The sequence below is a fragment of the Rhinoderma darwinii genome, chromosome 12 (assembly GCF_050947455.1).
Source record: "Rhinoderma darwinii isolate aRhiDar2 chromosome 12, aRhiDar2.hap1, whole genome shotgun sequence".
Taxonomy (NCBI): domain Eukaryota; kingdom Metazoa; phylum Chordata; class Amphibia; order Anura; family Rhinodermatidae; genus Rhinoderma; species Rhinoderma darwinii.
The window spans coordinates 61,352,039-61,378,131 of record NC_134698.1 but is presented as its reverse complement, the minus strand read 5'-3'; the positions used below and the strand labels follow the sequence as shown (position 1 = coordinate 61,378,131).

Genomic DNA, 26,093 nt, shown 5'->3' with positions numbered 1-26,093 from the left:
TTTTCTACTTCAGCCCCTGTGTGATCTCCTCTCCCCTGTGCCGACAAAGACACTGATGTTGCATGTGGGGTCCCTTTGCAGATTCTGTTGTGTGTGTGCTCTCCTACTTGTCACTGTGATACAGTACAGCCTGTGTGATCAACCACCTCCATTTGCACACTCTGCGGTGGGTTCTCTCCTCCCTATCTACAGTCTGTCTGAGCTAATTACAAAGTTGCTTAAAGGGAATGTGTCGCTAGAATTTATTTATTTTTTTTCAGTTAAACAATTAGTATTTAAGTGATTACACATTGTTTTAATTTTTTCACAAGTCAGAAAATATTATAAATTAGATTCTAATTTATAACATTTCCATGTGCTGGCCACTAGAGGGAACAGTTCCCAAAATTGCAGCATGGTCACTGTGGTAAAGCAACCTCATTGATTTATGCTGCAAATTTGGGGTGGACACACTCTCCTCTAGTCTCCTCACAGAATCCCCCCTCCCTTCTTCTGGCTAGTAGCATTAAAGAAGCAAATGAAAAAAAAAGTGTCCAGAGACTTTAATCATTCTTTCACAAGGATGCAACACTGACAGCATGAATAACAACCCGTTTTTTGCGGACACAAATTAGACATGCTTGTATGAATAAGGCCTTAAGGAATTATTAGTGCTGTAGTTCTGGAAAAATATCTTCGCATGATTTAGTTTGTTTTCTTTTTGTTTTGTTTTTTTAATACAAGCATTTATATTCCGAAAATTTGCCTGATTGTGGGCACATCTTTTTGTTTATGAAATCTCTAAGATATTCATTCATTTTAAGTTGAAGATTTTCTGACAAATATTTCAAAGCTTTGCTATTACAGGGCATTATTCTGCAAAACTGTGCTCTGCAACCTAATTGCTATTTTTTTACATAACCGCTCTAAAAATTACAGAAAAACTTACAGAATTCATACCAAATTTCATGAATTTTTCAATTTCTTAATGCGGATACTGTAGGGAAGGCTGCAGATATATAGCAATTAGAAAAGGGTCTTTAAGGATAGTAAATATAATTTGATTCCAAGTTTCAGTTGCTTGTGACCTTCAGGCACCAAAATTAGATTGAAATGTTTATGGTTCATTTACAGCACTTGTTCTGCTTGTACAGCTCCTTAAAAATAGCATTTGCTCTTTTTGGACATGTAAAGTAGTGAAGCGACCATGAATGTTTTCTATTTGAGTCAAATAATCAGAAAGCATATGGCATAGGTACAATAACTACAGATTGTCTTTTTCTGCCATTTCACCGTTACACATAGAATAAAATAGTAGTTGAAACCCATAGACTTTGTGTACCTGCCCCTAGTACTAGGTGCCTGCAAATAAGTACCGTCTATTTCATGGGTCTCCCAAACGGCTACATATCTGTAAACACAGGAAGTAGTTAGATATTGGTCAAGAAAGATCTGTTGTTTTTTTTTTTAATATAAAATAATCGGTCGTGAAAATAAACGCAGCAAATTTCCAGTGAGTGTGACTGTAGTTTTTTTTTTAATTATTAATTTAAACCAGATTTCTATTCTATTTTCTGTACATGATTACGGGAGAGCCATCTTGCCTGAGCTGCTGTTTACAGCATTTAGATATGTGCTTTTCAGCAACCACATGGTCCAAAGGAACCTGTAATCTGTAGCTGAGCCATTGACTTTTATGGGAGAGTATTCTAGGCATGTTCTGTGACCCATGCAGAGCAGGGGAACTGTGTACATTACCGATTGTCAATGGTGTGATCCTGTGTCATCTGCCTCCAGATTTATAACAGAGATGTTATCTCTCATGGCAATTCTGCCTGTGATAATGAGATGACTGCTGAGAAGTGATCTCTACAGAACAGGAAGGGTCAGTATACCATGGGGCTCAGTGGCCAGAGTGAAAACTGCAAGATTTGAGTATTTTTTTTTTTTTTTTTAAATATAGATAGACATGGAAAAAAAATGTTTAACATAAAAACTTGATTTAAACAATAGGTCATTTTCTGGTGATATATTTAAGATGAATGGGTGTTCTCTTGATGTAGTGTTTTACTTTTCTTCTATAGTAGGTAAAATTATTCACACACCGGTATGTAGTCCCTACGCTGATGGAGTCTCATGGAAAAGGATGGATATTGTGTCTCAAGTAACTGCAGTGCGGTAAGTGGAAGAAGAGAAGAACGTAAGCCAGTGAGACCAAGTGTCCATGTACCGTATAGAAGCGGCCGAGGAATAAGCCAGAAGGTGCTACATTCGCTGTATCAAAGCGACCTGCTGAAACCACTCATTCAACAGCGGAGGAACTGCTGTTTTCCACCTGCGGGGGACAACCGATTTGGCGGCTTGAAGGAGGTATCTAAGTAGGGAGCGTTTCTAAATGGGTAGTGGCATAGGAAAGATAAATAATAGGACCCCCTCAGGAGAATTAGGGACCGAGACTCCAGTAACTGCTAATATAATTTTAAGAACCGCCTCCCAAAAATTCCACAAGGAGGGGCATCTCCACCAAATATGGGACATGGATCCTCCCGTCACCCCACATCGCCAGCATGTGTCAGGTACAGATGGGTACCATTTATGCAGGGCAGTGGGGACCCGATACCACCTAGAGATAATTTTGTAGCTAGTTTCCTGATCTCGGGTGGCTATCTGGGAAAGATAGAAACATCGTCCCCAATTCTGTCTCCCAGGCCTTGCAGAAGGATGGGAGAAGAGGGGAACGCTGGGAGAGGAGTAGTTTATAGAGTGTGGAGATGGCATGTGCAGGGGACCTGGTGGAAACACATAAACGCTCGAAGTCAGTAAACGGCCGGTGAAGAGGAGCCTGACGCTTAGTGACACTATAAAAATGTTTTAACTGGGAGTATTCAAACATGTGACGTGGTGAAGGCATATCAGCAGGGCAAATCGTGACTAATGGGAGCGCAAAGACATCGGAGAGAACGTGAGTGAAGTACATGGGGTTAGTGGAAGACCTACCCAGGAAGGAGAGACGCGCCTCCCCAGCAGGAAAGGCAGGGTTGTCAGTGATAGGGTTTAAAGGGTTCAACGAGTGAGCCCACCATCTCAGAGGACCAGAGTGCCAAGAGGGTATGGAAAACGACAAAGGAGGCGGAAGTCGGTCTGTTCCCAGGCAGGCTCCAAGGCAGAGTAGAAAGGGTACGAGTGCGGAGTTGTTGGGCTAAACGAACCCAGAGTTCAGAATCCGGATTGTGAAAAAAGTCTAAAACACGAGCATGAGTGGACGCCAGATAATAAAGGAGACAGTCCGGCAGACCAACCCCACCTGCATCCCTGGAACGAGTAAGAATCGTCCAACTCAGACGGGGACGACCCATTGGCCATATGAAGGATCCAAAACATTGTTGTATACATAGCCAATAAGTGGATGGGATGGAGATAGGGATTGTCTGCAGGTGGTAGAGAAATCTGGGGAGAAGTGACATTTTAATAATATTAATACGACCAAACCAGGAGAATTCCCTTTTATGCCAAGAGGCGAGATCTGTGCGAAATTTGGCTAGTAGAGGGGCAAAGTTATTAGTGAACAGCTGTGAAAGATAAGAGCTGATACAGGCACCCAAATATGTTATACCCCTAGCAGGCCAGGAGAAGGGGAAATTAGTTTTGAGGAGTGATGGTGTTGAGGATGGAAGGGATACATTCAAAGCCTCAGATTTGGAGAAGTTAATCTTAAAACTGGACCACATTCCAAAGCAGGACATCAACGAGGGAAGTGATGTATGCGGGTTCGTGAGATAAACCAGTAGGTCATCAGCAAAGGCAGAGCACTTATATTCTGTCCCGCCTATGAGGATGCCCTTAATACACGTGCTGTTCCGAATGGAGGCCATGAGATGTTTCATAACGAGGACATACAACAATAGGGAGAGAGGCCAACCCTGCCTGGTAGCATTATGAATAGCAAATGGCGCAGAGAGGGAGCCGTTGATTTTTAGTTGGGAGGATGGAGAATGATAGAGGGCAATTATTATTTAACTTTTTCTTAAGCCTTCCTCTGGATCAATAGGTGTAACACAAAGTTCTAAAATTTACCTATATCCCTTTCCCATTCTCCCATCCTTTAGTTAACCTTAATGGATATAGGTCTTTTTCAACAGTACTAATGCCCCATGCACATGGCCGTGCCCGTAATCACGGCCGCCCCAATTTTTTTTTGTTGTTTTGTTTTAAACTCGTTTTATTGAGTGCATAGCAAAAAATATATAACACGTTGCACAGGTCACATATGAATAACATGGTTCAAAGTCACACATCAACTTTGAGAAGTATCTAAAGGCGATCAATGGAGGAGTTTAGTGTGTTAGGAGAGACTAAAGTGCGGTGTGAAGAGCACCATGGTCCCCAAACCTTCATGCAATTGTTGGGACATTCCCGGTGTTTGTAAACTGTATTTTCACACGGCAGTGTTTTATTAACTAGTGATCTCTACTGTGAGAGTGTTGGTCCCCCATCCAACTGAGTGGAATACCCTTTCGCTCCAGGAAAAGCATTTCTCCAAGGAGAATTCTACTATGGATAGGCCTGCGGTCCACCCCTAGTTCTTCCCATCTACCCGAACAGTGAATGAGAAGGGAGACCGACCCCTCATTAATAGGACTTGTGAAAGGCATGTTGAGCCCATTGGACCCAGGGTTTGCAACTGAATTTGACTAAACCTACAAACGAGAAGACTGCAACTGGTTCCTGAAGCCCTCCCAGGATTTTTATGTTCAAGGACATAATTTAAGGGGAGTACAATATTTCGACAACTAAATTATGTACAGCAGTACAATATAATCCTAGCATTGTGCTAATGACAGGAAGCCAACGGAGACGAAAATAATGTGAAAACTCAGGATACCATACCACACGTTAACCAAAACAAGCATTATCCATCATTATGTGACCTGTGTACTACATTTTGTTGCTAGAAAAACTATTAACTTAGCATGAACAATAGATAAAAAAAATATATCCACGTGTTTGGATGAACTGTGGCACTAAATCTGGGGTGCCTGTGTAACTAAATAACCGAAATTCAACACAGGTGTCAAAAAAGGGAGTATACGAGTCCCGTGCTAAATATAAAGCAGTGTGAAAATAGTCTTGTAGGCAACTGGTTATATCTCTTATTACCCAGTATATACCAAGATGACTTGGGGCAACAGGGTATTGGCGAACCGAACCCGGCCCATAGAAATGTTTAATAATAGAAATAATTAATAATAATAATAATCATATTTTTTGAGTACTGAGTATGAGTACTCACCATAAAATACTTTTCTTGTTCAGTTCATTGGGGGACACAGACCGTGGGATGTCCTACAGATGTCCCCAGGGGCAGGAACAGGAGACAGGACATGGTCAGCTATTTTACAGATGCCTGCAATACCTTGCAACCCAGAGAAGCGTCTGCAGAGGTGAAGTTATGTACCTGGTAGAACTTGACAAAGATGTGTAAAGAAGATCACGTGGCTGCCTTGAACAATTGAGGGGCAGAGGCCTGATGGCGCACAGCCATGAATCCCCAACCGCTCTGGTAGAGCGGGCGGTGACCCGGAAAGGGGGTACCTTTTCCCTTAACGCGATAAGCCTGGCGAACAATCATTCGAATCCACCGAGCAATGGTGGCCTTAGAGACAGCCAAACCCTTCCTGGGAACCTCTGGGAGGATGAAGAGGGAATCCGACCGCCGGAAGGAAGAAATGTTAGAAAATTAAATCCGCAGAGCACGGAAAGCATCCAGGTTTTGGAGGGAACTCTCCCTCGGATGACTGGGAGAAGGACAAAAAGACGGCAAGGCAATATCCGCATATACGTGGGAGGGCAAATCCACTTTAGGCAAAAAAGAAGGCACTGTGCGGAGCACCACCTTGTCTTGGTGAAGAGTCAAAAAATGAGAACGGGAAGAGAGAGCCGCCAACTCACTGACCCTCTTGATGGAGGTCACCCCAACCAGAAAAACCACCTTCCAGGATAGAAAACAAAGATTTCCCACAAGGGTTCAAATGGAGTCAACTGTAAGTCATCCAAGACCAAATTCTGACTTGGGAATTGGAGGACAATAAAGGGGATGACATATACTACTGCAAAAAAGTCTTAATGTCAGTATTAGACCCCAACGGGCGACCAAATAAGATGGAGGGGGCAGACACTTGCCCCTTCAGGGAGCGGAGAGCTAAACCGTGATCCAAACCACTTTGTAAAGGGATAATCCTGGACAAGGGAAAACTCTAGGGGGAAGCTTGTGATCCTCCCACCAACCAAGATAAGCCCATGTACGTTGGTAAGTTTCAGTTGAAGAGGACTTTCTGGCCTTAACCAGTGAGGATAACACTCTCCAAAAAACCACGAGCCCTCACAACGGCAGTTTCAACAGCCAAGCCATTAAGCGTAGCGACATTAAATTCTGGTGGAAGAGAGGTCCCTGAGCGAGAAGGTTGGGACGGAGTAGTAAGGGCCATAGGATGTCGTCCAACAGGGACACGAGGTCCGCGTATCACCAGCGACCCAGCCAATCCAGGGTGATATAAATGGCAGGATTATCTTCCCTCTTGAGCCGTCCGAGGAACCGCAACAGGAAAGGCAGAAGAGCAAAAGATGTACAAGAGACTGAAGTCAGACCATGCTGCCAGGAGAGCGTCCACGGCGCAGGCCTCTGGATCCCGAGCTCGGAAAATGAAGCAGGGGACCGACTGATTGAGCCTAGACGCCATCAAGTTCACGTCTGGGTGACCCCACGGGAGACAAATTCGGTCTAAGACATCTTAATGAAGAGACCACTCCCCAGGATCCACCGTTTTGCGACTGAGAATGCCTGCGACTCAATTGTCGATCCCAAGAATGTGAACCGCTGCGAGAGCCGGAACATGAGCTTCCGCCCAGACCTTAGATAAGCAACGGCCATGGCATTGTCAGTCTGAACTCCCAACGGGTGTCCGGACAGAGACTGACTCCAGTGCAGGACACACAGAAAAATGGCTCTCAATTCCAGAAGATTGATGGGGAAGATTGCTGCAAAGACCACAGCACCTGATCCATGAAATCCTGAAAGGTGCCCCACAGCCCTTGATGTGGAAATAAAAGCAAGATGCACGGCGCCACATAGTGCAGGTCAATCCAAGTAGGCAAGTTATAGGTTATACAATACTACGCTCACCTAAGTAATGTATTTAAACAGTGATTGAACAACGTTCAGGGTAAAAATCCAATATGTGCTGCTGCCAAGATCCAATCCGGTTAACCATAAGGTCACCGCAATGAAAATGGGAAATTTAAAGATAGAAAAAGATCGGATCATATGAGGCGCTGCTACATTACAAGTGGACAAAGGCACACGGAGATTTTAAGTAACATGAACTTAAAACATATATCTATTTAATAGAAACAATAGTGGCTACGCGTTTTGACGCAGAACTAGCATCTTTCTCACTAATCAGATATAATAATTATATCCAAAGGACATTCATAAAACTCCTTAACCTTGTGCTGGTAAAAATCTTAACTGGTATATGCAAGATAAATATGGTTTACTTAGTGACCCATCAAAAAGCAATCTGCACTCATTTATATTGGGTCTTGTATCAGCGTCTCCATCAAGTTATGCAGTCAGCACATATACCCTCTAGACTGTCATCTCCCTTATTTTGCATGCTTAGTGCTATTAACACATGATTGAAGTCTGTACTGAAATGTCACTGAGCTTATGTGAATGTTTGAGACAGCTGTACCACATCAGCCATGTAAGAGTAGCGAGGGTCTTGTGCAGGGAGCACTGCAGCTATGATTCTCCAGACATGCACAGTAATGAATCGTTTACCTGCTGCTCATTCCCAGACAACTCATGTTCCAGGGCCTTATGTTTACGCAGCTGGGACTGGACTCCGCTAAGGTCTTTGGCAATGTCATCTGGAATGCTTTTGGATTTTTCCTGCCAGGCAATTAAAGAAAAAAACACTTATGTTCAGATATCTAATGATCAGTTCACAATATACGGTACTTAAGTTATCATTTTTTTTGGCACATTAGTATAATATCATGTATCCGGTACCAATTATCACTATTGCTCATTTCATACTGGGAGTTAATCATAGACATGGGCCAAAATTTGACTAGAGGAATGAATTTGTAATCAAATATGATACAACTAGTTCAAACTTCTGGAATAAGGCGGAGCTCACATTGTGCATTTTTGAAATGCTGGAAAGAAAAACGCATCTGAAATATGCATGCGTTTTGTAATCACCCATTCGTTTTACAACTGTAAACCTATGACTGGTAGATTGGAAACCAGATTACAGCTGAAATTCTTTGTTTTACAAAAATGCATGCACAATGTGAACCCAGACTAAATAAAGTGATCTGTATTGTGCATGTACAGTAGGTAATAGATAACTCCATGGTTATTCCAAGTTCCATGAAAATAGTCATTGTTTTACTCTATTAAACCAGTTTTCCCACCAAATACATTCATCAGCTATACACAGGATAGGTGATAAGTGTTTGATCGCTGGTGGGCCCACTGATGACTAGAATCGGGGTCCTGAGTTTACCATGTATCTTATTAGCCTTTCAACCATCAACCCTATTTTTTTTCCTCTAACCTTCCACTACAGTATTTTTCACTCGCTCCCTGGTTAAATTTGATTAAATTTGTACTAAAGGGGACATAAAACAAGAGAAAAAACTTTTTACTGCAATGTAATGTACTTCAATGTACTTTGTGGAAGAGATCTTGCGCACATGGGCAAGTCGTCTTGTTAATTTGGCAACACCGCTGTTGACTGTGCAATATTTATGTCAGGCACAGTCTACAAGTTTTTTGGGGGATCCCTTTCTCAGTAGTCACTATGCAACACAATGCGACTGTGCTGGCTTCATCAAAGGGAGCTGCAGTTTGATGCCAACTGAACAACCCAACCAATGGTGTAGTACCACCAATCCTGCCAAATATAGCTGCACGAGGGGTGTATTTCAATTAGAAGCTGGTATAAGAGGAGATAGTGATAACAACAGACTGTGGCTCTCCTGGATGATAGCCGGCTCTATTACAGCAATTATTACATATTTTTGATCTCCTACTTCTCCCATATAATAGAAGTATTTTAAATTTGTTAGAATAATGAAGACACTTATCACCATCGATGTGTTAGGACAAATAGAATGGACACTAGGAAAATGGATCTAGGAAATATATTTATCACTAATTGTTAACGTGTGGTTTGACTAATATATGTAAATCATATTAACCTCTATCTGGGAGAGGGCTTCTTTTAGGTCCCAGAAACACTTATGAACAGCTTCAGCATCTTGCAGGTGTTTTCCTCGCTCTTTCGTTAATTGCTGAAGTTCTTCCCAAGAGTCCCTAAAATAGCAAAATTATGACATCAATTTTTTTATTATTTTATGTTAAATAATGATCCATAAAACCGTACCCAAAATGTACATTATTTTGGTCTGATGTAATGATCAGGACAAGAACAGAGCCTTATGCAGAGAGCTGTCAAGCGCTTCAGACCATCAGAGGTTCTCCTTACTTTCATAAGATCCTTTCCTTTCGACCGGTGGGGCACATTGGGTTCTTTACCCTTATCTTTTTTTAAGGTTCTTTTTGTTATATTCCCATGTGAATAACAAAGAAAAAGTCTTTAATAAATAGCAACAGTTGCCTTTAGGAATACTGTAATGAATTTAGTAACTGTTCTATTCCAGTTTTCTTGCATAGAAATGGCGCAAATGCATCATGTTGCAATTTGGTTGATTTTTGATACATTTGTGTCGGTCACACCATTTTTCTGAAATATGGGAACATTAGTGGGGCTTGACAAAAGGGGGTATGTGGTTTGCTACGGCCCAAAAATGTACTATTATTTATGCCAAAATTCTCTTTTTGCCACACAGTCAGTCAGCGTTCTGCCTAATTTAATAAGGAGACGTGCACCTAAATTAGGCGCATCTTACTCCTGTGATCTTTATATTAAGACTGGCGTATGAAATGCCAGTCTTCATAAATGTCTCCCATAATGTACATGAAAAACTTCTAGTAATATTAAATTCCTTGCATCTTACAGTAGCTGATATGAAGCACAGAAATTCCTAATAAGACATATTTTTGGTGTGAATATAATTGTCAAAACAACTCATGAAAAAGAAACCACGTTAGGCTCTGCTTCAATAGAGGCCTCCGTCACAGATTCCATTGTTTTTGCCAGACAAAATAGCGCAGAATGCGGTGCTATTTTGTCATGCAAAACGTTGTACACTGACGGAAACCCGACCGAGCTCATTAAAGCCAATGGGTTCCATCCGTTGCAGTATGTTTCTCTTGTGCAATGGATCCGGCGGCTCCGGATTTTTGTTCTTCTGCTCCTATGACTGAGCAGAACAACGTAAAACTCGAAACGCAGATGTGAACAAAGCCTAACATGGATCTTGAAAGACTGCTATAGAAGTGTCAGTCCTGTCAGTGTCATATCTTGCAGCTGCAGTAGTTTATCCTGGCTTTCTATATGCCTGAAATAATTATCTAATTAAAGCTTCTAGTCCGGAAGAGTCTGCACTTGCCAATATCATTTTGAAAAAACTGGAAGGGTACAGCACTCAGAGTTATACAACTAATCCCGGCTTCCTCGGCAATCATTCTCTCACTCTTCACCTGAGATTTTAGTTATACGTGCAGAAATACAAGAGGAAGGCAGGGAGGATTAGTAAAAAATTTGGACACACCTAGAGTATGACATAATAAACCAGAGGCAGCTGTTCCACAGTCACTGAACATGGCAAAGAACATAATTATCTCCTGAGTGTATAATCTTATTTATTCAGAGAGAACTAAAGGACACATAACAAAAGAAAACTTTTTACTGCAATGTAATGTACATTACAGGTCTTGTGCACATGGGCAAGTCATCTTAATTTGGCAACACCATTATGGACTGTGCAATATTTATGTCAGGTACAGTCTACAAGTTTTTGGGGGATCCCTTTCTCAGTTGTCACTATTCAACACAATGCGTCTGTGCTGGCTTAATCAAAGGGAGCTGCAGTTTGATGCCAACCAAACAAACCGACCAATGGTGCAAAACCACCAATCCTGCCAAATATGGATGAATGAGGAGTGTATTGCAATTTCAAGCTGGTATAAGAGGAGCTAGTAATAAAAACAGACCGAGGATCCCCTGGATAAGTAACTATAGCCAGTTCTATTACAGCAATTATTACATATTTTTGATCTCCTACTCCTCTCATATAATAGAAGAATTTTAAATTTCTTAGAACAAGGAAGACACTTATCACCATCGATGTGTTAGGACAAACAGAATGGACACAATAGCATGAACCAAACTGGATGTATTTTAGCTTGTAATGGAAATGCACTTTCTTCTTCCAAGAAACGTATAGCAAACCATATTAGCAATTGACATTATTTTACTTCTGAAGTCAGATGGACAGCCGTACGTCCCCTAAACTCTTGGCTATGTGGAACTATCTGAACCTGGAACGGTCTGTGATTGCCTTTATATGCTTACGTAGCTTGTCTTGATAACTAAATTATTAGACTGTTCTGCCAAGAAAACACGTTCGAAGTCCAATTACCGTAGCTCCTTTTGCTTTTGAACAATTTGCATTGAATTAGAATGTCCTCTGTCAAGAAGACTATCCGCAAGCCGTTGGCACCCAGCCATCCTTTGGCCCGCCGTTTCCATCTGGTGCTGGAAGGTATCAAACTTAGCCTGGAGTAGCTATAAAAACAAAGATTTACCATCATCAGAGAGTGTTTTTCCTCTATTGCTGTACCACAGACACTGATAAAAGATTACAATTTCAAGAAAACCAGAGGGCATCAGACGACCAACAGTAAACTACCTAGTGAAAGTATTCTGTAGATTACAAAGATATCAAAAGTTAAAGTTGAGATAAAGTTAACATGTCATTTTTACTGCACAGTGATCATCGTTAGGCCCTGTTCACACTGAGTTTTTGACTAGTTTTTTGGCACGGAAACCGCTCCGCAAAACTCGTCAAAAACCGCCCGAAAATCACAGTTTTTTACAATTTCACTCCACAGTGATTTTTTTAATTCAGTTTCCCAGTACATTGTATGGCACATTAAATGATGTCATTGAATCTACAACTCGTCCAGCAAAAAACAAGCCCTCATACGGCTATGTTAATAGAATAATAAAAAAGTTATAGCTTATGGAATGTACGGAGGAAAAAACAAAAATTTAAAAATTAAAAATGGTTGCATCGGTAAGGCTGTTATTTAAAAGGGTAATAAACAAAAAAAAACAGCTTATAAATATTTCACAAATCTTTATTAATCATCAATACATGACTAAAAAGTACCATTCATTAAAATGTTGTACACGCATTACCTAAGATAAATGGATCCCCCCACTGGCTGGCCCTTAAACCCTCGGAAGAAGTCACGTGCGAAACATGTGTTTCACATGTAGGGGTTGGATCTCCTCACTGACTTGGTCTGTATGCCTCATTCTACTGAATTTGTTTTTTCCATTTTGTTATACTTATGTGGAGTTCAGCACCTGCTATGTACATGTATTTTCCATCGTTGGATTAAAAGAGCTCTAACTTTTTTATTTTTGCGTCGACATAGCTGAATAAGGACTTGTTGCGCTATTATTTCCAGTAATCACTGCCGGATCTGCGATGGAGGCCCCTAACAGAGCCTTCAACGCAGATGTGAAAGGGGCCTAATATCTTTAAAATGGTGAAGAATTAAAATAGAAAGGGGCAAATTTACTAAGACTGGTGTTTCATTCGCCAGTCTTAGCTTTCTGCTTCGCTGGAGTAAGATGCGACAGATTTCTTAAGAGGTGCACAGCTCTAAGAAAATCTGTTACAACTTTCCACAGGCCGTATGCCAAAATAACCGCGTCCCTGCAAAACCATCTTCCCCCATCAGACATAAAATAGAAAAATTGGTGCTGACCTCATCTTTTCTTCTCTCCGGGTCTCCTTAGGCTCTCACTACCGGCCGCAGCTCATACTAGGAGAAGCGTCTGGGCCTTATATGTAATGCAGCACTGCACTCAATGTCTTGACGCTGCTCGGCCGGTAGGGACCCAGAAGTGATAAGCGTAGAGGAGCTGATGTATACTTTTTTTTCTTTGTATCATTCGTCTGATGGGGATGGTGGTTTGAAGGAGGGGGGTAGTCTGATCGGGGTGGCAAGGAACAAGGCCCGGGCCTCTAAATTGCTAAGCCTAACAGAGTGAATTCTACATCATAGAATATCAATAAATATGTCGTGCCGCCATGGCCCCATCTCCTATTAGTAAGCCACTACCATTTAAAAAATAATTGCAAGGGCGGCGTAGGAGGCCCAAAAGTCACAATTTCCAATGGAAATTATGACATTTAAGTCTTTTGCTCATTTTCAATGCCAGAAAACTGGAAAACAAAAGTTGTTTAAATCCCCCCTATAGTATATTAGAAAGTTGTAGAACACCGTAGTTAAGCTTTACTTATGTAAAACCCCTTTACCAGCCTCCGTCGTAGATTCCGTCATTTTTGCTGGACAAAATTACGCAGCCTGCAGTGCTATTTTCTTTGGCAAAATGAAGGAAACCCGACAGAAGCCATTAAAAAAGTCAATGGATTTAGTTGGGCACCATTGGTTTCCGTTATGCAACAGATTTGGCATTTCCGTTTTCCTCGTTATGCTGTTCCTCAGACAACACAAAATAACAGAAACTAGCGCAGGGGAGAACAGAGCCTGAATGCCTTTTTTCTTGTTTAACTATGGCTTTTCTAGTTATTACTGTCATTATTGTGAAATAAAATTTACATCAAACAGTCATGTGGTCAGAAGTGTAGGTAGAAAACAAATTAATGTTAGTCTAACCAGGACATGCTCGTAATCGTTGCCATAGTCCTCAGAACTTGCTACTTGTCTCTGCTGGTTAAGCCATTCCTGAAGGTCTGCAGATTCTCGGAAGTATTCATGCAAAGCCAAAGCTTCTTCCAGTTTTCCCCATCTACACAAAGAAAGAAACTAAATGATGATTTCATCATAATATTTTTTTCTACAGAATTGCTTCTAAATGGGAAATAAAAAAAAGAAGTACTTTATCAGAACATTTTACATAATGTAAGAGCACTTGCCAAGCTTGAAGACTGTGACTGCCAGATACTTGATTTATAAAATTTAAAAAAATGGCCAAGCAGTAGACTTAGGGCTCATGCACATGAACGCATTATGAATACATTTGGTACTGATACCTCTGTATGCCTCCGATTTTACACGCACAGGCACAAATTATTTTTTTTCATGGATTCCAAAGCAGCAATGATCCTAGGCAGAGGCGTAGCTAGCGGGGCATGTCCCAGTTTCAACTGTATCTGTGTCCTCAGGACGCAGATACAGTTAAATCTAATGCTAGAGCAGGGATCTGACGGCTTCTTGCTCCAGCATCCACTGTGTAACGCCGGCCGTGAGCTGCTTGGCGCAGAAAGGGGCAATGTAATAACATCATTGTGCCTGTCTGCGATGAGCCATGCACTGCACAGACAGAAGGATCTCTGCCACTCGTCATGGGAACAAGGTTAGGTTAGTATTTATTTAATTTTTTATTAGGCACTATGAGGGAATTATACTGGGTATAGGGTGCTGCTATCGGGACATTATACTGTGTGAGTGCAGCTAAAGGGGCACTATACTATATAAGGGCAGCTAACGGGGCATTATACTGTATGGGGGCAGCTAACGGGGCATTATACTGTATGGGGCAGCTATGGGGGAATGATACCATTTGGAGGCAGCTATAGGAGCATAATACTGTGTGGGGGCAGCTATTGGGGCATTATACTGTGTGGGGGAAGCTATGGGGGCATTATAGTGTGGGGGGCACTAAGGGGTCATTATACTGTGTGGGGAGGCACTATAGGGGCATTATACTGTGGGGGCAGCTATAGGGGCATTATACTGTGTGGGGCCAGCTTTGAATGGCAATATACTGTGTGGGGGCAGCTAGAATGGCATTATACTGTGTGGGGCCACTAGGAGCAGAGGCGTTGCTAGGGGTTTGGCACAGGGAAGGGGGGCTTCCCTGTGCTAAACCCCTAGCAACCCCTCTGCTCCTAGGTAAGAATATGATACCTCAAAGAGGAGCCATGTGGCAGTAGATGGACTCATAGGCACCAATGTACAGGCTTCGTGCACGTGGCAGTGCTGTGTGCATGGACTCTTAGAGGGTATTTCAGGATGGAGCCCTCAAATCTAAGAATTCAGCAAATCTATTAAAAATGCCAAACTAAACATTTAATATTAAATATTCAAACTTCTCTCTACCGAAGCCTAACATTTATATAACTTATTGTCATGTCCTGCCTTATGTAGTAAAGATAGCACATGCAATGTAAACAGAAGTTTTGTTGTCTGCTGTGAATACAGGATATAGTGATACGTTACCTCACACTTGCATGATCCTGTAGACCTTTCATTTGTGAACAGATCTTTTGAACAGGAGCATCGACCTCATCATAACCAATGGAAGGCAGATCCTGGCCTGTGGTACCTAGTTGAGACGCCAGGTCTTGGTAGAGCTCAATCTCCTGTTGTAAGTCCTGGTGATAACATTACAAGAATGTTGCTGCCATTAATCCTCACAATAGTACTGAACACTTGATCTGTTTCAGATATGCACATTTTTTGAATAATAAAAGTAGCCCTGTTTTAGAAGACTGTATTAAGTTTAATGATTACTGAAATCCTTAGAATTGGCATTTTTCTTGCATACCTTGTGTTTCTTCATCATTTTTATGGTGGCAGACTCTTCTTTGCCATAATCTTTACTGTTAACCAATGGAAGTTTTTCGCCAATCCAGCTCTCCATGTCGGACACATCAAGTAGAAACTTTCAAATTTAAGAAAAACATGTAAATGTATTTATTATTCCAACTCTGATCAAATATCAGTAATCAATAGTTTATGTTAAAATAGAAATGACTTCATTTATAGTACACATATACAGGGAATCTACTGGGACATAAATATTTGCAGCAGATTCCATTATGAAAAAAGACCAAATGAACACAATTCTATAATGTCCTTAAATCGTCAGGTTTAATACTTCTTTCTTCTACCTGGCTTGCAATGGTACCAGCTATAGATGCCTCTCCCCAGCAGAATTTTTCTCCCTGTTGACCTCTCTTCATCATCAGACTTTAAACCCCTTTCCTGTCCAAGTGGGAAAGTGATCTAGGCCTTGCTTTTTCTCCTACTCAATTGGACAGGATGTTTAAATTCAACCAGAAGTCATCTATAGCTAGTAAATACCAAGAGGCATGCTACAATCTATTTTCTCATAGGTATCATGTTCCCTCTATTTCTACTAGATGCGCTAAAGCTGGGGTACTGTCAAGGGGCTCCTTACGGCACTTTTTTTTTAACTATCCCCTCTTGACTGGCTTTTCGGAGGGGCTACATGATACTATTTGTAGGATTCTCTGTGTCTAGCTGAGCAAATCCCCAGCTTTGTTACTTTATGACCTACTTGTAAGGATGTATTGAAAATCGAAACTTTAACACCTTGTTAATGCTACCAGCTGTTGTACTCCAGCTCACTAAAAAATACACAACACCCCCATCTTTGGGTCCACAAGGTAGATTATATGGTGATGGAGGAGCTCACTGCGTCACTATGTGACACCCATACTTCATTCACATCCTCTTGGACCAGTGTATCCTTTTCGAGAGCTTGATAGAATATTGTGATCTCACGAATGGCAGACGGTGAAATGGCTAAAACATTTCCTACCTTACTTCTGGGTCTAACTTTAACCGAATCTCTGCCACCACCCCCCTTATTTTGCTTTTTCTCTCTCTTCTCGTGCGTTTTCTCCCTTTCCTCTCCCTTGTTCCTCTTTATTGTCCACCTTGTGCTTCTCATTAGTCTGGGGTTTACAAATGGTTTCAGTGCCACCCCACCTCTATTTTAGCAATTCAGCCGAATTCCCCTATATGGGAGGCAGGTACTTTCAAATTATTGTTTGATTATTACCATCTCTTTGACTAAATCACATTGGCTTTGTTGATTTGTATTTAGTTTTTTTCTGATAATTGTTAAAAATGAAATAAATAATATTTCCTAAAAAAAAACCGAAACCGCAAAATGTTTCGTTCTTAAACAGGCCCCAAGAAAAAGCATTTTTGAAACTTCCAGATTGTGCTCTTCAATCCCTTCACTTGTTAGACCATGCATTTCACTCAGCCAACCAAAACCCTACTCTGTACTGATGAGGAGCAACAACTCAAACAGTGCTGTATACATATCAGTGTCTCTGGATAATCGGTTAATTCGAGTCATGTTTCAAGGATCTCTAAACGGTCAGACATTAACGTACAGGGTAGTCACCTATAGGTGGCACTATAGAGACCATTTTATTCCTTCTAGAGGAGAGCTATTTTGCATACTTTTACCCAGGGAGCATTGCCCTTAAGACTCCCAAGGATTGACAATATTTAGGCAACCAAACATTGATTGGAGTAGAGATATGACCAAATTAGTCAGAAATAATAAATTCTCTCACATATACAACAAGCTTCCATTTTTTTCCCTTTAAAGCAGAAGCAATAAGTATGGAATAAGTAGATGCCAGAGGAGGAGAGAAGCAGCCATAGTAGAATGTGAACTCTCACCTTCTGAAAGCTGACAGAATCCTGTAAGCCCCTCATTCTGTTCTCACATGCCTGCTCAAGCTCTGCCCAGGCCAATTGCAGCTTCTTGTTCTTCTCAGAGATATTGCGATATTCTGGGTGGCCGTTTGCAATCAAAGAGTTGCCCATCTCCAAGACTCTATGTAGCTGCAGTTTGTGTGCATTGACTTCAGCTTGTAACTCCTGCAAACCAATGGGTCAAATTAGTTACAAGACATCCGTATATTAACACACATTATATATATATATACACACACACATATACATACACACTGTATATTGCTGTAGCAATAAATTTCAACATAAACAGTAAGACGCACAATGATAGGTCATGTTATTTGAAGAATGATCTAGTAACATTAAAATAAACCATCTCACTATAATATGTCATTAAATCAAGCAGAAATGTTATATATATATATATATATATATACACCAAAGACAGAGAACAAGTAACAGCACCAGGACTTCAGCGTTGGGGAGATGTTGGTTTATTCACCACCAGGTGGAAGAATGAGCAACGTTTCGGTTCACACCTGAACCTTTCTCCTTTCAGGTGTGAACCGAAACGTTGCTCATTCTTCCACCTGGTGGTGAATAAACCAACATCTCCCCAACGCTGAAGTCCTGGTGCTGTTACTTGTTCTCTGTCTTGGGTATTCTAATCTAAGGAGTGGATTCGTCCTTCTACTGGTAACGTGCACATGGCCTGATGTTCAGTCTGCATTAAGTGCTGTGTTTTCCTCTACTCTTTATATATATATATATATACATACACACACACACACACACACACACACACACACACACATATACATATACACCGCTCAGCCATAGGAAATGCCTAATATTATGCAGTTTTCCCTTTATGCCCCCATAACAGCCATGACCTTTGGAGACATGGACTGCACAAGACCTCTCAATGTTTTCTTGTGGTTTCTGGCACCAAGGCATTAGCAGCAGATCACTTAAGTCCTGTATGTTGTGAGGTGGAGCCTCCATTGATCAGACTTCTTTTTTCAGCACATCATCGATTAGATTGAGATATGGGGAATTTTGAGGCCAAGTCAGCACTTTGACATATTCCACAAACCATTACAGAACACTTTTTACAGTGTGGCAGGGCACATAATCCTGCTGAAAGAGGTCACTGCCATTTTGGGAATACCGTTACCATGAAGGGGTGTACTTGGTCTGCAACAATGTTAAAGTAGGTGATATATATTCAAGTCAAAGACACAAATGCCAGGACCCAAGTTTTCCCTGCAGAATATTGCCCAGAGCATCACACTGCCTCTGCCAGCTTGCCTTCTTCCCATAGTGCATCCTGGTGCCATCTCTTTCCTAGATAAGTGAGGCACAAGCACCCACCCGGCCTTCCACATGATGTAAATGAAAACATGACTCATCAGACCACGCCACCTTCTACTATTGCTCCATGGTCCAGTTCTGATTCTCACATACCTATTATAGGCACTTTCGGCAGTGGACAGTAGCAGCATGAGCACTCTGACTGGTCTGCGGCGACGCAGTGTAAAGGGCAGCAAGCTGCAAAGCTGCGGTGTGTTCGGACAACTTTCTATCACAACAAGAATTAACTTTTTCAATAATTTGTGCTACAGTAGCTCTTTTGTGGGGACAGGCTAGCCTTTGCACCCTACACACATCAAATAGCCCTGGTCATCCATGACCCTGTTGCCATTTCACCGGTTGTTCTTCTTTGGACCCTTTTGGTAGGTCCTAACCACTGCATACCGAGAATAAACAAAACCTGCCGTTTCGGAGATGCTATGACCCTGTCAAGCAAAAACCTAACTGCTGCATGTTGCTCAACTGTACAGACGTTGCCGAAACTGATGTCACTGAGTGCTCTGCAGGTATTGGCTGAATCTTCACCACACAGACTTCCTGCACTGCCTTTCCCCTGCATGCACACTGTACATAAAATTGTTATTCCAGCCTTTTCACAGTTTTTTAAAAAACGTTTTTTTTATTTTTCAGCCAAATCGACTAGAAAATTTCTAACAAACAAGTTCTTTATTTCAGGCAACTACACAGACATATGCTCATAATTTCAAGTAACAGCAACTGGTCTGTGAAATGTAATGGCGCGACTTCTCCAGTACTGTACACGCAATGTAAAAGAAGCAGAACTGGAAAGGTCTACACACTAAAATGAATATAGATAGATAAACTCTAAGCATATGTTGGTTACAGGCTAGGTAAAGTTTGGAAAACCAACTTCCCCCCATATTATGTCAAATAGACTGCTCCATAATTATAGAACCATACCGAAGAAAAGAGAGCTATATCGTCTAAGTATACAAGAATATATAAATTTTATTGATAGAAAATAACATACACTTAAAAACACATCATAAGAAGACTCTAGTACTAATACCGTGGTATACAATACAGCACAGGACAAGATACAACATAGGAGTAATATAATAGGGCAGACTCAAATTCACCACCCATACAATAAAGTATATAGAATATCTCAGCAAAATGGGTCAAATACTGCTAGTTCTCGATGTCCTAAAATTTATGTGGCAACAATGGATAAGTGCCTGGCCAGAAAATAGTGACATAGGGAACACAGTACTTGTATGGTGATCAGTTATAGTGATGCTGTCTTACCCATTCAAAAGTGAGAGTCTCACGATATGTCCGTGCTGGAAGGTCCACAGTACAACCCCAACGCGCGTTTCGCTATCTTTGGCTTCCTCAGGGGGTACCCTGGGTAAGACAGCATCACTATAACTGATCACCATACAAGTACTGTGTTCCCTATGTCACTATTTTCTGGCCAGGCACTTATCCATTGTTGCCACATAAATTTTAGGACATCGAGAACTAGCAGTATTTGACCCATTTTGCTGAGATATTCTATATACTTTATTGTATGGGTGGTGAATTTGAGTCTGCCCTATTATATTACTCCTATGTTGTATCTTGTCCTGTGCTGTATTGTATACCACGGTATTAGTACTAGAGTCTTCTTATGATGTGTTTTTAAATGTATGTTATTTTCTATCAATAAAATTTATATATTCTTGTATACTTAGACGATATAGCTCTCTTTTCTTCGGTATGGTACACTAAAATGAATATATTCAATACAAGGAAGCTTATATTTGACATAAAATATGCCAGTATACTGATGCATTAGGTCATTGTATAACAGACATTAACTTCCATCCCTTTGCTCTCATTTAACAATTTCTAGAAAATGTACAATTTCTGCAATTCTATCTGCCAAAGCAAATGGTGCAGGAAATAACAGGGTTCCAAGTACCATGGCTACAAAAAGCTTCATAGTCTTCATAGTTTTTATATAAAATGTGCCTAAACGGTCTTCTGCCAGCATCAGGAGCATGTTTCTTCTTGCTTATATATAAACTGCTTGAATTTTATTTATATTGCTTTAAAGCTAAAATGCCACCCAAAAGTAAAAGTAGGGTTTGCCCCCATATTATATGTACATTGGGTCCATTGTGGTCAAGATCTCATCACTTTAAAAAACCTATTCGTGGGGTCCCTATCTCAACCAGTCAAGCACAAATCAGTTACTGATAGCGAGGAGAAATACCCCCTGCCCAATTTGTTCTTCTTCAAGGTGTGCATTTTCTAGAGCGGGGTAAGGGCCCTCTTACACGGCACGATGTGGCCCTTGTAAACGAGCGCCTGTCAACGAGACAGCTTGTTGATCAGCACTCGTTTGCTACTTTGACAAGGAGCTATGTATGGGGATGAGCGCTCCTTACTACGATTGCTCATCCCTATACATTTCTATTATGTTGGCAACACGTCTCTGTTTACTTAGGGAGATGTACTGCCGACAACGATAATATTTTTGGCTGCATAAACTATACAATAAGATGAATGAGCTTTTGCTTGTTCATCGGCTGATCTTTGCCCTGTTTAAACAGGGCAATAATCGGACGCAAGCATTCTGTGAACGCTCATTTGCCAGATAATCTGCCAGTGTTAAAGGGCCTTAAAGGAACAGTGTCACCCAAAAATTTTTTTTTATATCAGTTTGATGTTAGTGTTTTATTAAAAACGTTTGTATTTATTTGTGTGTTTGTGTGTTACTTTTACACTTTTTCTACCCTATGGGGGCTGCCATTTTTTTTTCCATTTCTGTATGTGTCGATTAACGACACATACAGACATGGAATACGGCAGCTCCAGTCCCATAGGGACTGCGAAAGGGGCCCGTTCCGTCCACTATGGTGTACGCCGTCTGTGTGGGAACGGCGCATGCGCCGCTCCCACACAGTCCAATTTGAAATGTGCGCCGTCCGGCGCCATTTTCCTGTGGACCGGAAGTCGCGGCCGGACAGTAAGATTACTACTTCCGGTCGCGGCTTCCAGACTTGTGCACATGGAGCAGCGGCAGCAGACGGAGCGGACGGTCCGGAGGGAGCGGCGGCGACTGGAGCAGGTAAGTGATTTCTATGTATGTTCGTGTTTTACTGTGTGTTAACTAGTGTATGTTAACCTACTACACTGTGTGTTAGCTCAAAAAATGGCGACACACAGTGTAGGAGGTTAGACCGTTCAATCCCCTCGTTTCTCACTAGCCAGGATAAAGGAGGGGGGGATTCTGAGAGCTCACTAGAGCGAGGGATTTTTTCTCAATTTTGCAGCATAAAGCAATGTGGTTGCTTTACCACATGCAATGCTGCAATTTTGGGAATTGCTCCATCTAGTGACCAGCAATGGGAAATATTATAAATTAGAATCCAATTGAATCGAATTTATAATATTTCCTGACTCGTGAAAAAAATAAAAAAAATTAGAACAATGTTTAATCACCCACACACTAATTGTTTAACTAAAAAAAAAAAATTTTTTGCTAACAACACATTCCCTTTAAGGTGTGGAGAGAGACCAGTTAGCGCCAAAACACACCTGTAGAGCAGAGGCTCAAGGGCACATCAGTCCAAGATGCCACCACAGGACCAGAGGAATGATCGTTTAGTTAAAAGAGAGAGCTGTGCCTTTAGTGCAAAAGCCTGGGATATCTTCTGCTATGATGACAAGCAGAGTCAGACTAGCGAAAGGAGACTATTTAAGAAATATGCACACGTCAGGGAGAAAACTAAGGCCAAGTCCCAAATTCAAACCTTGCTGGGGCAAAGAGAAAAAGCCTTATCAAGGAAAAAGGATAAGGACATTTCTAATACTATCGTAAACAAGACTTCTGGGTCCAGTGGAGAATATAAGATAGAGAAAGTCAGCATTTGTTGTGATAAAAAAAGACACGAGATCTCAAAACTGTGGTTTGACAAAGCATAATGTCAAAAGGTAGTGACTCCAAAAAGCTGCAAGACTGAACCAAGAGAGTAAGTCATCTCAGAGAGGAAGACACCAGGAAAAATTAGCCAAAAAAGATTATGTGAATGCACCACATTAGGTGCCACTAGGATTAATGTCCTTTGCCTCGATATGCCTGAAAATCGAAGAGGGAAAATGCATAAGAAGAACTATCCCAGAGAAACTACCGGCGCATCCACCACATAAGCCTGATGTCTTCTGCAGAGGAAGGCCGCAGTCCAGTAGACCACTACCGGAATTTGGACCACAGATAGAGACAAAATGTGGCTGTCAACTGACAATAGGAACCCGGCTGACTCTGGCAGCCCTGTAAGACACATTGATGGCTCAAATTGCTGATTGCAGTGGCATTGTTAGACTGAAAGGGTTTGGACACTCCACGAGGAGGGGAGTCCAGTGAAGAGAGGACAGAGAAAGGAGCGGCCCTGAGGAATGGTTGGAGAGAAGAAACAACGCTGGGGTGGCACAACGTACCATCAGAGGAAGAAGAATAGGATGATCCAGCGACATATTGGGATGTGGAGATCTGATATCCACAGTAGAAAGAAAACCATCTCACCGTCCTCCATATGAAAAAGTCTCAACCTGACAAAACAATTGAGGTGCTTTAGGACCAGTTTGGGGCGGTTAGACCTGTCCTTTTTGGGGACAACAAAAGGATTGGAGTAAAAGAAAACCTGAGAACCTTTCTCCTGAATAACAAGGGTGATTATGCCCTGAAGGAGGAGGAAGTCCACAGCACAGTGGCTGAGAGAAACAAACCTAAACAGCTCTATTTTAAAGCCTGGAGGGCCTACTTCATAGAGCCACATGTCTGAGAAGGTACTGATCTAAGAGTCCTGAAAATAAAGGAGCCTGCCCACAATTTGAGCAGACCTGAGGGAGGGCTGACCATCATGCAGAGGTGAGTCCCTGAGTGTCACGGGGCGAGTGAGAGCACTTGTCATCTGGAGCCTCAGAGATAATCTTGTTCAGTTTTGGAGACAGGAGTTAGGAAAGGAGACCCATGAGAGAGCCTTTGGAAGCTAAATTAGGTGCCCAAGCTTTGAACCAAAGAGCGCAGCAAAGGGACTCTATTAATGCAGTGGAGTAGAGTGCACCAAGAGTCTCCCTGCATTCAGAGGAACTTAGCTGTGTATTTTCCTGTAAAGGAATATGAAAAAAGCCAATGTCACCTAGGTGGCTCCAGACACGGTGCCCTGGTGAGTCTAAAAAGGTATTGTCTGCCATGGTTTCAGTGGTAACCTTAGCCAGTCGACAAACCAGTGGGTTTACCATAGACGAAGCAGCCAGATGGCCAAGAGGTCTACGGATCTTGGTGTTTTGAGTGAGAGAATAGCCCATCATGGGGTCTGTACGATTTGAGAGACTCGTGACGGTAGTCAGGAAAAATGTTGTGATATTCCAAAAGAAGAAACCCTCACAACTAAAGTAGAGTGAAGGTTACAAGGGCCTTGATATGAAGTGTCTTCCGAACTTCAGTGATAAGGCAGTCCCATTTGACAGCCATTCTGGAGCAATGTACAGCAGCTGTCCGATTTAGGATCAGGTATTTCTCCCTGAAATACTCTGTTCGGGAGTAGGCAGGGTCACGGTTGGCATCTTTGGGGTCTGGCAGGGAGGGCAAGGGAGTCAAGACTGACCACATGGTAATATACTCGTCAGGAGCTGAACTAAGCTTGAATTCTGGACTATCCAGTCTTGCTTTACTGCCTTGACTGCACTGCTATAGAGAGCATTAGATTTAGTGTTGCACCTAAGAGCAAATAAAAAGGGTGTCCATTGAAACGGAGTGGGACATTGCGCCGCTAAGTTCTTACATCTTAGATATAGATAGATAGATAGATAGATAGATAGATAGATAGATAGATAGATAGATAGATAGATAGATAGATAGATAGGGCACTTTATGTATCCCCAATGGGATAAATTAAGAAGTCAAGTACTCTGCCTACAAAAAAAATAAATAGGTTAACCAGAAAAAACAATGACTCCATCATGGAAGAGGGTAATGTGGACTGCTGATGTTTGCAATAACCGCATAGTTCTGTCAGGGACAGAGTCCAGTAATAGTGCCAGAACTCTGGATATGGATAGTAACAACGCATCTATGTCAGATACAGCATCTAGCGTTAGCACAATAACTCTGCCTTCAGTGAGTGGCTAATGTAGCTATCTAGAGCTTGTAACAACTACGCATCCATGTCAAATACATAGTCTAGCAGAAGTACAATTACTCTGCCTATGTAAGGGGGTAAGGTGGCTGCCTGGTGCTCACATTAGACATGTAGCCAAATCAAATACACGGTCTAACCTTAGCAGAATTACTCCGCCTTGTGTTTGCAGTAGCTGCATAGCCATGTCAGATACAGGGTCTTGCAATGGCATAATTTCTCTGCCTATGGAAGAGGGAAATGTGGCTGTCTGCTGCTTGTAATAGCTGTGTAGCCATGTCAGATACAGTGTCCAGCACTAGTACAATTACTCCGCCTAAGGAATGGTGTAACATGGCTGTATAGAGCTTGGAGTAGCTGCGTAGCCACGTCAGGTATAGTGACTAGCATTAGCGCAATGATTTTGCCTATGAAAGGGGGAAATGTGGTTGTTTGGTGCTTGTAAATGCTACGTAGCCATATCAGTTACACGTCTAGCATGTACAACTACGCTCAATGTAATAAGAAAGTATACTCGGCTGGTCCTACCATAATTTTGCAAGATGCTCTGAAGCAGTGCTAGAGCAACACCGCCTTTAAGAACATGATGGGGGCCCTCTGTAGGGCAGAATAAGCCTGTGTAGTGCATTGTCTGCTGCAACAAAAAAGTGCAGTCCAGTAGGTTGCAGTGGAACCAGGGCTCAGGGGACGTAATGTGGCCGCATGATCATAGGACGTAATGAACCCAGAGCCTAATTGACATTGCAGCAGAACCGCAAGGCCTTGCACCACTTGAAGTTGAAGGGGCAGAGTGGTTCCTAGTATGCTGCAGTAGAGACGCGGCCTACATTTTAGTGATGCAGCTTGACTGCGAGGTCGGAATAAGTAGGGATAGAGTGCAGCCTAGCATG

At 41.8% G+C, this 26,093-nt stretch overlaps 1 protein-coding gene across 1 annotated transcript in view; it reads right to left on the bottom strand.

Annotated features, from left to right (window-relative positions):
- Nucleotides 1-26,093, bottom strand: part of SPTBN5 (spectrin beta, non-erythrocytic 5) — a 191,191-nt gene that overhangs the window by 81,394 nt on the left and 83,704 nt on the right. The window contains exons 25-31 of the mRNA XM_075843505.1: nt 17,666-17,866; nt 15,765-15,881; nt 15,437-15,591; nt 13,871-14,003; nt 11,596-11,741; nt 9,250-9,364; nt 7,820-7,930 (exon numbers count right to left, since the gene is read on the bottom strand). Of these exons, the coding sequence (XP_075699620.1) occupies nt 7,820-7,930; nt 9,250-9,364; nt 11,596-11,741; nt 13,871-14,003; nt 15,437-15,591; nt 15,765-15,881; nt 17,666-17,866 (978 nt within the window). The remainder of the gene's footprint in view (nt 1-7,819; nt 7,931-9,249; nt 9,365-11,595; nt 11,742-13,870; nt 14,004-15,436; nt 15,592-15,764; nt 15,882-17,665; nt 17,867-26,093) is intronic.